The 14,934-nt window shown below is 40.1% G+C and overlaps 1 protein-coding gene across 1 annotated transcript in view; it reads left to right on the top strand.

The window, feature by feature from the left end:
- Positions 1-12,739, top strand: part of LOC143281124 (uncharacterized) — a 33,075-nt gene extending 20,336 nt beyond the window's left edge. The window contains exons 9-12 of the mRNA XM_076586110.1: positions 7,776-7,961; positions 8,401-8,523; positions 9,090-9,795; positions 10,746-12,739. Of these exons, the coding sequence (XP_076442225.1) occupies positions 7,776-7,961; positions 8,401-8,523; positions 9,090-9,795; positions 10,746-10,930 (1,200 nt within the window). The 3' untranslated portion in view covers positions 10,931-12,739. The remainder of the gene's footprint in view (positions 1-7,775; positions 7,962-8,400; positions 8,524-9,089; positions 9,796-10,745) is intronic.
- Positions 12,740-14,934: the final 2,195 nt, after the last annotated feature.

Raw genomic sequence — 14,934 nt, 5'->3', positions numbered from 1 at the left:
TGTCAATGTTGTCAAAAAATGGTATTATGACTATCTAATGGAAATTCTTACTAACTAAAGTATCTGGTGGTAAAATTTTGCTAATTCTGTATAGAAATTAAGTAATGTCATATGATGGTACCGTTCTCAAAGACGTCTCTTTTTCTCTCCCTCCCCCCTTTGTTTCGCTGTCTGTCTGCTTGTCTATCTCTCATTTCTCTACATTTCCTCCACGTGTACACATTATTCTAAACAGTATGTCTGCGTGTGTGTGTACAATTTTTCATGTAGTCTTTTCCATGATTTGTAATGATTATGTTGCTTTGATTTTTTTTCCTTTCTCGTTTAATTTTTATGTGATGATATTTGCAGTTTAATTCTTTACAATTTTTTTTACTCACTTGTGTAAACAAAGTGAGTCTATGTTTTAACCCGGTGTTCGGTTGGCTGTGTGTGTGTGTGTGTGTGTGTGTGTGTGTGTCCGTGGTATACTTTAACATTGAAATTTTCTCTGCAAATACTTTGTCAGATGACACCAAATTAGGCATAAAAATAGGAAAAATTCAGTTCTTTCCAGTCATCTTGTTTAAAATAATATTGCACCTCTGGGATGGGCACAAAAACATTAAAAAAGAAGCCAAATTATATGCAAACTGCATTTACTGGGTTTTTTTCTTTTTAATTCTCTAAACTTGGCACTTTGATCTGATATTCTGACACAACAACAAGAGCAGTCATTATTATCATTTTTTGTTCAAACAGGAACTTCTTTTGCTAAGCATGGAAGGTTTATTTATTTTGCAAACGTTTTGGTACAGATAGTAAAAAAGGGAAATTAATCTGTAATTAATGCTAGGGGACTTAATTTGCTTTAAACTGATCTTTTTCATCTTAAACATTACATTTTGAAATTATACTCAATACATAAAAAGCTTGTGTGTTTTACTCTGTGTACAGGGCTTTCACCAAGTGGTCTTTTTCGGAAAATACTAAAATCAATACGACGAGTGGACTTTATAGATCTGTTGGCTGAGCCCTGAAGGTCATGGGCAAAAATAAATTGCGTACACATATTTATACACATTCAAAGCGCGTGCTCATATTCTTCGCGAACGCGAACGACGCCATTTTGTTTCAAGTTGTTGACCTGCCCGTTCAATCCTATATTCAATGGACAATACACGATAACATGTGATGGAAAGTTGGAGAAGGAGACCGTTAAATATTTATTCAGAGAAAGATTTGTGAACGCCTCATCACTTACTGGATTATGTCCCAAACTGCCATAAAAATATCCACAGAATCAGTCGGAATTCACAGTTAAAAATTGTAAACCATGCGAGTTAATACCCTTGAATTGATGAAACGAAAAAATTTCCAGTCTTGACTTTTCTCAAAATGAAGTCCTTTTCACTTCATACGACGTTTACAAGTACTTGTACTTGGCTCTACATGTTATTAGTTTAACAAAATACTAAATTTTCATATCAACTTTAAAACTATAAAACTGGAATGAACATAAAAGAGAAATTGAATCGATCGACCGTCGTACTACATTCCCGGCGGGTGTAACTAAACTTGTACATCTGTCAAGATCTAGAAAAAAACGGCTAAATGTTGCAGTGTGATTGTGGCGATAGCCACGTCTCCTTTACCGCGGACTTAAAAAGAATTTTTTATTACCCTTAAAGATTCTTTGAATGCCCAAGATACACCAGAATAATATGATTTAAACAGCGTTCTCACTCGAATACCGCAATCGATTTATCGCCCTTTAAAAAAGTATGTTTAAATATCAAATTTTAGAACGTCAGTTAACGGGAGCCACGATAGTGTAATGGGTAAGACAGTTTCTCCTCACCCGAACACGCGGGGTTCGAATCTGGTTAGGACTTATATTTTTGTTTTACCTGAAGCTTTATAATAACAAATACAGAACACATTTTAACGATTAGATTTTTTTTAAGTGTATCACAAGTGAGTCTTGAAGGCCTTGCCTCTCTTGTTTTCTTTTCGTTTTTTCTCTCTTTTATTTCCTGATTTCCCCCTTTTGAGGGCTGGATGAAAAAGCATTGTTGCTTTTTTTTTCTTTTTTTTATGACCTTCAGATATAAAATTCATTCATCCATTCATTTTCTCTCTCTCTCTCTCTCTCTCTCTCTCTCTCTCTCTCTCTCTCTCTCCCTCCCTCCCTCCCCCCCTCTCTCTCTCTCTCTCTCTCTCTCTCTCTCTCTCTCTTTCACTCTCCTTTTTTTCTCGCAATTATTATTCTTGCCCTGAGGGCCGGATGTAAACAAGTACTTTGTGCTTTCTCCTCTACCCTCGTAAAATAAATTTTCGTTCTCTCTCTCTCTCTCTCTCTCTCTCTCTCTCTCTCTCTCTCTCTCATCAAGCATACGAGAACTTCTGCTCCACAAACAATAGGCCCCAAAAAAAATTTTCTTTTTTAATAACCAGCTAAAAAAGACAAAAATCATGCTTTTTCCGTGAAGTTTGTATCTATACCTACATGCAATGAATTTATTTTTATTTCTACCATTGTGTTTTAATGTTTTTACTTGTTCGCCTGTAAATTGGATGTTATTACCTGTAACATCTGCATCAGCAAATTAATCACTTTTGTATATGTGCAATGGTAAAGTTGTGCTTCTCTGTTTTCTTTGTGTCCGCTATATGTTTCTCACTTCGGTCATGTCTCTGTATGTGCATAAGTATGTGTGTGCATGTGTGTGTGTGTGTGTGTTGGGTGGAGAGAGTGTGTGCATGTGTATGGATATGAATGTATTAATGCGTTCGTTTTATTACTTTTTACGATGTTAATGATGATGATGGTGATCATTCTTCGTTGTAGTAGCAGTAGATGTAGCAGTGTTAACAAAATTATTATTTTTGTGTCGTTATCGTTAATGTTGTTATTGTTGTCACAAGGACAGATTGGAAGACTGGGCGATGCCTAAAATCTTTATCCTTGAGTAATAAAGTTTTTGAATCTTGAATCTTGAATCTCTCTCTTTCTCCCCTCCCCCTCTCTCTCTTCTCCACCCACCCCTCTCTCTCTCTCCTTCCCCTCTCTCTCACTCTTTTAAATTCCGTGTCATGAAATAGTATAGCCCAAAGAGACCAGCGACCTGAAACCGTCTGTTCTGAGTCACACATTTGGTGGTAAAATCCGTGACTGTGATCTTTGTGAGTCACACATTTGGTGGTAAAATCCGTGACTGTGATCTTTGTGCAGTCAACAAAAACAGTTTGTCGCTTTCTTTCTGTACGTCGGATGGTCGCCCCTCCCTCCCTCCCGCCCTCTCTCTCTCTTGCTGTTGTGAATGTTTTGGTTTTCACTTGTTTTTTCCTCATTAATTTTCTTGCTCAGACTGCCAGATGTAAGCAAGTACACTATGCTTTTTCCATTACTCTCTTGAAATAAAATTTCGTTTGTTATTTGCTTCGTTCGTTCGTTTGTTCTCTCTCACGCTCTCTGTGTTTCTCCATCTACCACTCCATCGCCCTCCCTGTCAAAAGCGTATGTTTTCAATTCACGTTGATACGTTTGATAAGACACGTTATTATTCTTGTTTATCTTATTTTTCAGGCTACAGAGCTCGTTCTCCCGGGTTTTTTTGTTGTTGTTTGTTTGTTTTGTTTTGTTTTTGTTGTTGTTGTTTTTGTTTTGTTTTTTGTTTTGTTTTGGGGTTTGTTGTTGTTTTTTTTTTTGGGGGGGGGTTCAGCCCCGCCTTCTCTGCATCGTTTCAGTGGCATTACTCCATAGCCGCTCATTCTGAGTTCCCCATGCACACGTCACCCAGGTTTGTCTCTGTAGCAGCTCCAGCGTCGGCAGTCCACTAGGACTTATCGAGGTTAGGTCGCTAGAAGGTCACACACCTGAAAAGACCCTGCACTGCTGCCAAGTCACTTCACATGCTCAATCCCCCGCTGACGACAATATAATGATTACTTAGTCGTAGACTGAGTTAGCGTCTCCCATAGAGTGATGACCATCACCACGCCCCTCCAACGTGTGTCCCCCATGAAATTGCTGACGCCGAAGACCTTGACAGGACTCACCCTAAGCATGGAAGTGGAGGGGGGTCGAGACTGAGGTCACCCTGAGAGCAGGGCATGAAAGGCCACAGAACTTGGGACAGTTTTTCAAATGCCGATGCTGAAGGTGGATGATGATATGGAGGTCCCTTTTAGGTTTGGGACTACGTGACAAGGCTGTACTCGACGCTTCCAAGTTTTTGACTCACTTGTGTTAACAAAGTGAGTCCATGTTATAACCTGGTGTTCAAGTGTGTGTGTGGTAAACTTTAACATTGCCATTTTCTCAGGAAATACTTTGCCTGCCAATACCAAAATTGGCTTAATCATAGTGGGAAAAAAATCTTCACAGTCATACCAATAATAGATTGTTCGTATCCCGAATTTAGCTGTATTTCCGAATCATTAACAGTTTATTTCGTTGTTGTTCGTTCCGGATTCCGAAAACCGCTGTTACCCCTTTGCAGCTGCTCAATTGTCTGGTGAGAAGACGCCATTACCTCGTTTTTCTTGTTCGCAATTAAAAGCAAAGAAATACCCATTCTGGACGGAACACGTACAGTGACACTAACTACATTATTGTTGTGTTTACTGCATATGGATATTCTAATGTGGACACTGGATTAACTAGAATGAATAGAAAAGAAAATTTGAATCAACCAGTTCACTGAGTTTAGATCAGTGTCGTTTACACGACACTGGTCAGTGCCGAGATCTTGACAAAACATGTTGCAAAGCCTGACGCGATGGCAACGTCTCCATTACCACCGAATTGAAAGAATTTCTTAAATTTAATCATCGACGTGTTTATTGCAAATGAATGCTTTGAAGTTGATACTGAATTAACTAGAATGAATAGAAAATAGAAATTGAATGGATAGTATCGTAGTTTCTCAATGAGTCCAACACCGATCTCTGCAGATCTATCAGTTTCAGTTTCAGTAGCTCAAGGAGGCGTCACTGCGTTCGGACAAATCCATATACGCTACACCACATCTGCCAAGCAGATGCCTGACCAGCAGCGTAACCCAACGCGCTTAGTCAGGCCTTGAGAAAAAAAAATATATATAGATAAGCTTACATAAATAAATAATAATAATGTTATAAAAAAAGGTAGTAGTAATGAAAATAATGATAAAATAATAATAATAATAATAATAATAATAAATAAATAAATAAATAAATAAGACAACAATGATGATAAATAAGCAAATAAATATAAAACATGAAGACACTCATTCACACATACACCCACACATGCATAACAGATATGCCCCCAAAACGCAGTTTCACAGATATGAAAGCACAGTCAAATACATATAAACGTACATGAGCTCCAACACACACAGACACACACACACACACACACACACACACACACACACACCACAAATTACCCTGCACCTCCTCTACCCCCTCCTCCACACACTCATTTCTAGTCTATGTATCGCAGCTTCCACGGCACACACACACACACACACACACACACACACAAACACGCACACGCACGCACACACACACACACAGAGATGAACGCTTACTTGTACAAGCACACTCACACACGCCCATATCTCCCCCCCCCAACCCCCACCCCCACACACACACACACACAAACACACACACACATGCACAGAACTCTCCTGACACTTGTGTACACTTACACATGACGCATGCACAAACGCACTCAAAAACACAGACCCACACATACACACAAACACACACATACACACACGCACAGAGGCTGCCACTGATTGGCCGCAAGAGGGATGGGAAAAGATCTCTGATGCCAAGAACGTGGCGTCTAGTGTGTTGCTCAGTCTATTGTATTTGGAAAAGCCCACAGAGACTCTGTTCCGTTTTGAAGAAATTTGCGCAATGTTGGTTTGGAAATGATGCCGATATTTGTTTGATTTGCAAAGCATCGTGCTCTACCTTTCATGTTAGACTTACGGCCACTCCCTCTCTCTGCTTTTATTTCTTTGAGGCGATCGATGGTGTGATGGCCTTGTACCTGTTCTTTTTGATATTCTTTGACTTTTCTGAGGATTTCCGATTTTCCTAGATGTAGGCCGCTCGTTGGTGTTGCGTTACCAGCAAGTCTGTCAGCTCGCTCATTTCCCTTAACACCTGCATGTCCCGGGCAGTATGACCATGTGAGTTTTTTAATCTGAAACTTCCATCGTTAGGCTGGAGGTTGTGACTTTGTAGGCAGCATTCTCTTCCCTAACAGTTTTTCCATTTTGTTTCGCAGTGAATCCCCAACCGGATTGGTCTTTGGTGACTGAGCCATCTGTGTATATGATGATCTATAATAACGGACATACATTGCAGTGTTTTTGAGGTGATAGGAACGTCTCCTTTTCCTCGGACTTGAAAGAATTTTTCAAATGCCCGAGAGATACGAAAATAACATGATTGAAACGGCGTTATCACTTCGCTGCCACTGCCGATGTTCTTTTATATGAAAAAAAAAATTTGGAACATCAGCATTGAACCCGCGTTAGCACAGTGGATAAAACCACTCATTCTTGGCCCAAACATCCGTGGTTCGAATCAGCATTGAAGCCGGCTTTTTTTTCGTGTTTTTTGTTGTTGTTTTTAACGCGAAGCTTTATATAATTATAATGATGAATAGAGAACAAATTTCAACAAACTAATTTTTAATTTTTATAAGTTTTTTTTCTTTAAGTGTGTATCACAAGTAAGTCTTGAAGGCCTTTGCCTTTCTTGTTTTTAAATGATACCCCGGCATTTACCAGGCCCGAGCGATCTGTGAAGTGGATGATACTCGACTGTGTGGTGCCAGTCTTCCCATTTAAGCCCATAGCACACTAAACACTGGGTAGGAGACGGCTGCGGGCCGAAAAAACCCGTCTCCGCTGAGAATCGAACCCGCGTCCTACTAACCTTCAGTCCGCGACGCTAAGGGCTTCGCCACGGCGGTTGGAAAGAGATCAATTGGTTGATCATACATGTGACCTCAAAACCCCTATCCATCCGGTCAAAAAACAAATAATTTTTTATCATTCATGTGACCTCAAAACCCCTATCAATCCGGTCAAAAAACAAATGATTGCTTGCAAGCAAGTGAAAATCGCTTATTTTCGACCAGCCTTGCTCACCTTTTTTTTGGTGGAACCTGACAATTGAGCATATAAATTTTGACTGTAGCTTGACACACGAAAGTGTGTCTTCACAAGTGACTGAGAATGTTGATGTTTTTGACTTTTTACATTCATTATCAGTTGTTTCGCTTGTCAGTTTAACGACTTCTCTTTTACGAAGTCCTTTAAGTAATTTCCTGTAATTGTATTTAGATTTTTTTTTTCAAATTTCACCCACACTTCACCCTCATTTGCCCAGTTTCCCCCAACTCTCCATTCATTCACATCTCCCACCCCTTCTAACCGATAATACTCAAATGTATTCATAAATACATGTGTGACATGACATTAAACAAAATTCCTCCTCCCTCCTGGACCTCCTAACTTGTACCCATCCCATCCTGTCTGTACTCCACATCTCTCTCTCTCTCTATCTCTCTCTCTCTCTCATTCTCTTGCTCCTTCTGTGTGTGTGTGTGTGTGTGTGTGTGTGTGTGTGTGTGTGCATATTTATTTGATTATTCCACCCCGCGTCCTCTCGAATCCCGGATTTCGTTGTAAATGTGCTCGATGAGCGATTACCTTCGTTCTTTTGACAAGTGGTTCTCTCAATCCCTGCTTCTCAAACTGTGCCATGTATGTGACTGTTGACAGCTGTGGTCCATTGACTACTGGCTCAACAAAGGTGTGCCCAAGTCCAAGCTGATTGTGGGTCTGCCTGCCTTCGGCATGGGCTGGAAGCTCACCGACCCAGCTAAACATGGCATTCGAGAGTCTGCCGAAGGGGGCAACACCAAGGGCAAGTACAGCGGCGAATCAGGAATCCTTGCCTTTTATGAGGTGAGGAGGTCTCTGTCTGTCTCTGTCTGTCTCTCGCTCTCTCACTCTCTCAGTATTTATGTTTTTCTGTCTGTCTGTCTGTCTGTCTGTCTGTCTGTCTGTCTCTCTCTCTCTCTCTCTCTCTCTCTCTCTCTCTCTCTCAAAGCAAAGAAAAACTGTACTCGCTCTTTGCATGAAAGCTATGATTTCTTTTTTGCAGTTAGACAACAACCAAAAAAAGACTACCGAGTTTGTCCCTGTGTTATTGTGGGTGAATTGGGTTTGCATTGTCATCGTCCATTTTTCTTCTGATTCCTCATGGACGTCACAGTCCGATCTACTATTGATGTTATATCAGGACGATGGCCATCGTCACTATCATCATCATCACCACCATCGTCATTGTTGTTGCTGTCGTCGTTGTCCCCTTTAGATTCGTAGCTTGCTTTTCTCTCTGCAGATCTGCGAGAAAGTGATTGACGACAAGTGGAAAGTGGAGTGGATTATGGATCAGAGGGTTCCCTACGCCCATGGGCAAGAAGACTGGATAGGGTTTGACTCTCCCGACAGTACTGCGCTCAAGGTATCGCCATGGATATAGGAAGCGAGCGAGCGAATGAGTGAGAGAGAGAGAGAGAGAGAGAGAGAGAGGTAAAATGATATGTCTGTATTATGTATGTGTGTGTGTGTCATTTTGTGTGTGTGTGTGTGTGACTGAAACCTGTTTGAATGACACAGGAAACGAATGATGAGCGGCAAATGGCAGCCGTCAGTCGGCTCTGCCCAGGTAGGCAGCATGTTGTGAAAATGATTCCGTGTTTGTACAGCGAGTTTGGTATCTGACTAATAACAGGCATCATATAAGTATCCATAACACTTAGCAAAAGTGGGTTGTGGGAGTCTCTGTGAGACATGAGACTAATTGTATTATGTGCGCGATCGCTCGCCCACGTGTGTGTGTGTGTGTGTGTGTGTGTGTGTGTGTGTGTGTGTGTGTGTGTGTGCATGCTTGCCTGCTTATGTGCTTTGCGTGCCTGTATGTAATGCATGCGCGCGCGCTCGTGTGTGTGTGTGTGTGTGTGTGTGTGTGTGTGTGATCATGATCATAAAAAGACGTGTCAACAAATGAAGCTGTTGTACATCTCTCAGACCAAGATCATCCTGAAGATGGACCTTGCTGGAGCCTTCTTGTGGTCCTTGGAAATGGACGACTTCAGGGGTCACTGTGGCGGACCCAAGTTCCCCATACTACGCACCGTCTACGACCTCTTCTCGGGCGCCACCAGCCCCGGTGTATCGGCATCGGGGGCACTGACCGTGCAAAAAGGACACACCAGTGCTAAGAAGAGTCGCGGAAGACCTGGAATATCAGGCGCCCATGGGTCAGGAACCTCACAGCAAAGGTCTCGCGGTCATGGACGTTCAGGTCATGATTCATCCGTCAGTTCCTCTGGAGGTCACAGCATTTCTCGTGGGCATGGTTCTTCTACTAAACAAGGGAGCAGGTCAGGCAACCGAATGTCCAGCAGCGGCAAGCATTCATCAACAAGCAGGAACTCTGGTTCTCACGGCTCTAATAACCATGGTTGGTCTCCAAAGTCCTCCAGCTCAGATCATGTGAATCGCCATTCATCTTGGACAGATGGTGCTGCTGAGCATGATGAAAATGAGGGAGGTAAACATGGTAACGAGTATTGGGGCGGAAGTGATGAGGGAACGAGTCATGAAGATGATACAGATGAAGATGACGAAGATGAAGACCACGGGAGTGACAGCGATGGCTCAGAGTGGTGGAAGGACGAATCGTCGATGTCTCACGACTCCTGGGACGACTACTACCAGGAACCCGAGGAAGGTAAGAACATTTAAAGATACAGATGGACGAAATGATCAAGCCATATGAACTTAACTCCTATTCATGTGGGATGGATATGTGTATTAGCTTTAAAAGCCATCCCTTCGTTCAAGACTGTATGTAAAAAAAAAACAACTTGTAAGTGCTTTTCCTTGACCTCATGACTTTGATCCAAGGTTGGGTTTTTTTGTTGTTGTTGTTTTTTCCAGAAAACTGAAAGTTCAGTCAGTCTCATCACTCCGAAAACTCTTTGAGTTTTGGAAACCCTTGTCTTGCAATAGTGTCAAATTCATAATGCATAGTCAAACGGGTTTTGATGACTAAGTGCCTAAACGGCTTGAAAGTGACTTTTGATGTAAAAAAAAATCCAAATGGTTGATAAGAGATAGTTTTACTTTTTCCAAAGAACAACAGCACACATACAGTCTTAAGTTTATGAAGACATCGTATGTATGAAGGTGACTGAAAGGCATGGTCTACTAGTCAGGTTGTTTTCTGTCCACGATATTCATCTTTTTTATAATTCAACAGAAGGCAGGAAAATCATTAACAGTTAGCAGAACTGAAAGAGAACATCTGACTTGTTGCTTCTTGATTATCATTATATTTTGAAATTTTTATAGCTGTTCCTTTGTCAATTGTCAATTCTGCTCCCAGCCATCATCAGAGATGAGAGAAAAATCTCTTTATCAAAGTATTCGATAGAATCCTCCTTTTTTCCCTTTTGTCTGTGTGTGTGTGTGTGTGTGTGTGTGTGTGTGTGTGTGCGTGCGTGCGTGCGTGCGTGCGTTTGTAACTACAACGTATTCGTGTTCTCGATTTGGTGAAATATACAAGTTTTAGTCATCTGTATTCCTCGGTTGGCGAATTGAATGTGAGCAGTTTGACTATACTTCCGGCAGCCCAGCTTCACCGATATCAATATGTGACTATAACTCCCTGTCTTGCAGGTTCTCTGGACTGTAGCGAATACGGACTGGGTATCTGGGGCGACGAGGACTCGTGCCAACACTTCAACCTGTGTGTGCCTGCCCAGTCCGAAGGTATGCGGGCACTCCGCATGAAGTGCCCAGACGGCACAAAGTTTGACTGGGAACTCAAAGTGTGTAACTACGCACACGAGGTGGACTGCTAGCCTCGACGCACCTGGCGTAACTTAGACTTTCCACATTGGACTACAATGTATTTGTATCTAAGATTATATGCAGGGATTTCGTTTGAAGTGTTCTTTGTCTTTTCTGTCACGAATACTGTATCCTTTAATTGTGCCGGTTTTGAGCCTTTCAGAACATTTACTCGGGTTTGTTTTTGTTTTGTTTTTCGAATGTAAGGAACTTGTGGACCATAATTATGAACCATGGCCTGGTAAATAATACTATATCATAATTTTATTAGCATTCTTTTCTGCAGTTAGTAAAATCTTTCGAGCCACAGATCTTGAATATATTTTGGGCAATGTGTCAGGGTTGGTTCATACATTCATACAGGGTTGGTTTCAAGTGGAGTGATGGCCTAGAAGTAACGCGTCCGCCTAGGAAGCGAGAGAATCTGAGCGCGCTGGTTCGAATCACGGCTCAGCCGCCGATATTTTCTCCCCTTCCACTAGACCTTGAGTGGTGGTCTGGACGCTAGTCATTCGGATGAGACGATAAACCGATGTTCCGTGTGTGCAGCACGCACTTAGCGCACGTAAAAGAACCCACGGCAACAAAAGGGTTGTTCCTGGCAAAATTCTGTAGAAAAATCCACGTAAATAGGAAAAACAAATAAAACTGCACGCAGGAAAAATACCCCAAAAAAATATATATATGGGTGGCGCTATAGTATAGCGACGCGCTCTCCCTGGGGACAGCAGCCCGAATTTCACACAGAGAAATCTGTTGTGATAAAAAGAAATACAAAATACAAATACAAAATACATTTTGCTTACGAAGTGTGGGTGATTGTTGCTTAAAGTCTTCGTCGTTAAGAAGTGGAAGCTTTTTTTTCCGTTGGTCTAACATCTGTTGTTCTGACTTTGCTGTCTGTCATCTAGTTACCTCTGTGGGTGAGAAATTAATTACTGAAGATGGAAAGATATTTGCCAGTAATGTTAATAATGAATACAGGAGATATGGTTTCTGTTGTCAGGAATGTATATATTCAAAGATGGCGTAGATGGCTTGCTTTTCCGGAGTGTTTTGTTGTTGTTTGTAACTAATTGTCGCGCGCTAAACACGTACAGTTTCGTGCACTGTACTACGAGCATTGGTCTGTAAATCCAGTATCTCCTGTTAAATTTTATGTTTGAAAATGCGAAGACTATGTAATCAAAGACATGCCATAAACATTAATAGATAAGATAGTCTAATAATTAAAAAAAAATTGCATTATTGCATATAAATCTTGTTTTGTTTTTCTTCGAATTATGGTATATCGAAATCTCTGTCCGTGTCCATCATATAAACAAAATTTCTGTAACCAACTCTTGAAAGGTGGAATTCGAACCTTTGTCTCTTTTTACACACCCATTTCTTGGAAATATGCCAGGCTACAGATGCTTAAGACGGCATTTGATCTGAAATGCGACTGATAATAATAATAGTCAATTTATGTATACTTTGAAAACTTAAATTCACGAAGATTATGTTCTGAAGATCCATCGATATATTTTTGTTGGCCTTTTTTTTTTCTTTTCTTTTTTTAGCGTGTTTTGATGAATTGTGACTAGATACTTCACAACCAGTATATATGTATGTGTGAATCTATCTGTGTGATCAAACTGTTTTCGTTAAACACATCTGACGACCAGTTCAGCATGTCACACTTTTTTCATACAGGCGTGGTTGTGTGTGGTGATTTGTTTTTATCTTTACAAGAATGTTTCTAAAATAACATGTCCAGTTGTGTAGCTCGATATATGGTGATTGTTGTTAAGTTTAGCAATAAAAAAAATAAAAGTAGTTGTAAACGTCAACAGTGGTTGTTCGTTTTATATCATCATGACTGTGGTGTCCTGAATGAAATTTCACTTAGTACATTCCCCATACATGTGTCTTTTACGTTTACCCAGACATCTGGTTCTGTAAGGAATTACAGCCAACAGAATTTTCGGATTTCTGTCGCTTCGAAGAAGTGTTCACTGGCTCTGGTTGAAGTCTTAGAGTTGAAAGCTCAAGTGTCAGGTTGCTGGATTATATATACGCGGCTAAGGTGCGTTTATTTAATGATTTAGGGTCGTTGCTGTCATCTGGGACGAATTCAGATTAGGTGAGACATGAGAATGCTTCCTCTATACTTTGGAGCTGTTTGAATATTCACGTCTGTGGCTCCGGTGTGCTGTTGACCAATGTGAGACAGGTACGTCCAGCTGATCTCTGTTTCTGCCTAATTCTGAAAAGGTTCTTTTTTATTTACGATTTTTTTCTTCCTTTTTTCACTTTTCTCTCTTACCGACCGTGCCGTTTCAGTGACATTGCCCTCACGTCGTTTATCCTTATTCCCCAAACACAGTCACTCTCACGCTCATCTGCCAGCGTCCATCAGTATTAGGTTGTCATGAGACCACACACCAGAGAAGATCCAGCACTTAGAAGATCACGAAGGAACATCCAGCATCGGAGGCAGAACAATCACCAACTTAAGTTTTGCCGACGACGGCCCGGATGGAATAAAGAGAAGTTAACAAGATTGGGGGAACGCCAAGACAACACGTCTGTAGCCTTCGGCATGGACATCGATGCATAGAAAACCAAGCTGATGGACATCAACATCAACGGCATCAGCCCTGAAATCAGAGACAATGGCGAGAAAGTGGAAACAGTCCACCATCTTAAGTACCTGAAAGTGATGGTAAAAGACCCGGGTTCAAAGCCTGGAAATATCGTCCAGGACTGCATGAACCACACCAGCACTGATAAAACTAAAGACCATTAATTTGGAGCTGCAAGAACATTGCAAGAGCTCAAAGACTGATGCACTCTTTGATCATTTCAATATTCTTTTTTTTTCTTTCTTTCTTTTTTCTTTCTTTCTTTTTAAACATTTTTTTAAATTCCATTTTGATAAGGTGACATTTTACAAGAACAACATCTTAATAGACATTTTTTTTTATATAGATAGAGAAAGAAACAGAAAACAAACAAACAAAACAAACAACAACAACAAAAAACAGAAAAAAACATGTATAAACAGACTTACAGACAGAAACAGCCAAGCAGCTGGATTGTACATAGGTTGGTTATCATCGTGGAACAGTATCGTACATTTCTTAAATCTTACACAAACTGTCAAGGAATACAAACTGTCAAGTATCTTAGAGTATGTTCAAAGTAAATGAACATCACACGCGAATATCAATAAAAAGAAAATAAATATGGGTAGTTAATTTTTATTAATCATGAACAGGTTATTAATTATTTGTGATCAATAATTTGTAAGGCAGCCACCTGGCATAGAAAGTGGCACAGTTAAAGTTGATATATGCATTATATTCTTCAATTCTATATCGAGTTTTTAATTTGTTAATAAAAACTGATATTTGTGGAAAGTTGTTTTCAATTTTACATAAATATAAGTAATATTTTGCTAACAATATTATAAAACACAAAACAGCATCAGTTGTTATTGTCACATCATATCCAAATAACATAAGTGATTCTGTTAACTTTAAATTTCCCGCGTTTACACATCTCTCTTTTATCAAATCTGTTAAAGCGTTCCAAGACATTTGCACATAATTACACTTCCAAAAAGCATGATCAATACTGTCTTTGTGTTCTCTACAAAAACTACAGTTGTTGTTATCAGTAACACCAATCTCTTTTAAAATAATTTTTGTACATAAACATCTATGTATAATTTTCAGCTGAAACCATTTCAGTTTAATATCAACTATCTTGTGTGCATGCATAAAACAAGATTTCCAGTTATGATGCTTCAAAAGCTTTAAGTCCCATTTATTACAACATTTTGGTTTCATATTATTTTCAATCAACACATCATAATATGGTCTTGAGCCTTTAGAAACAGAAAACAAGTGTTTGAAGCAGAGCGAATTATTTGTGTGTCTGTTGCTATCCACATTAATATTATACTTTTTAACTAATTCGTTTATTGTTGATTTATATCCAGCATAAGTAAGGAAATCAATGTGCAAAT

The sequence above is a fragment of the Babylonia areolata genome, chromosome 4 (genome assembly GCF_041734735.1).
Source record: "Babylonia areolata isolate BAREFJ2019XMU chromosome 4, ASM4173473v1, whole genome shotgun sequence".
Classification (NCBI taxonomy): Eukaryota; Metazoa; Mollusca; class Gastropoda; order Neogastropoda; family Buccinidae; genus Babylonia; species Babylonia areolata.
Note: the sequence above shows the minus strand (reverse complement) of the source record. Positions and strands in the feature narration are given on the sequence as shown.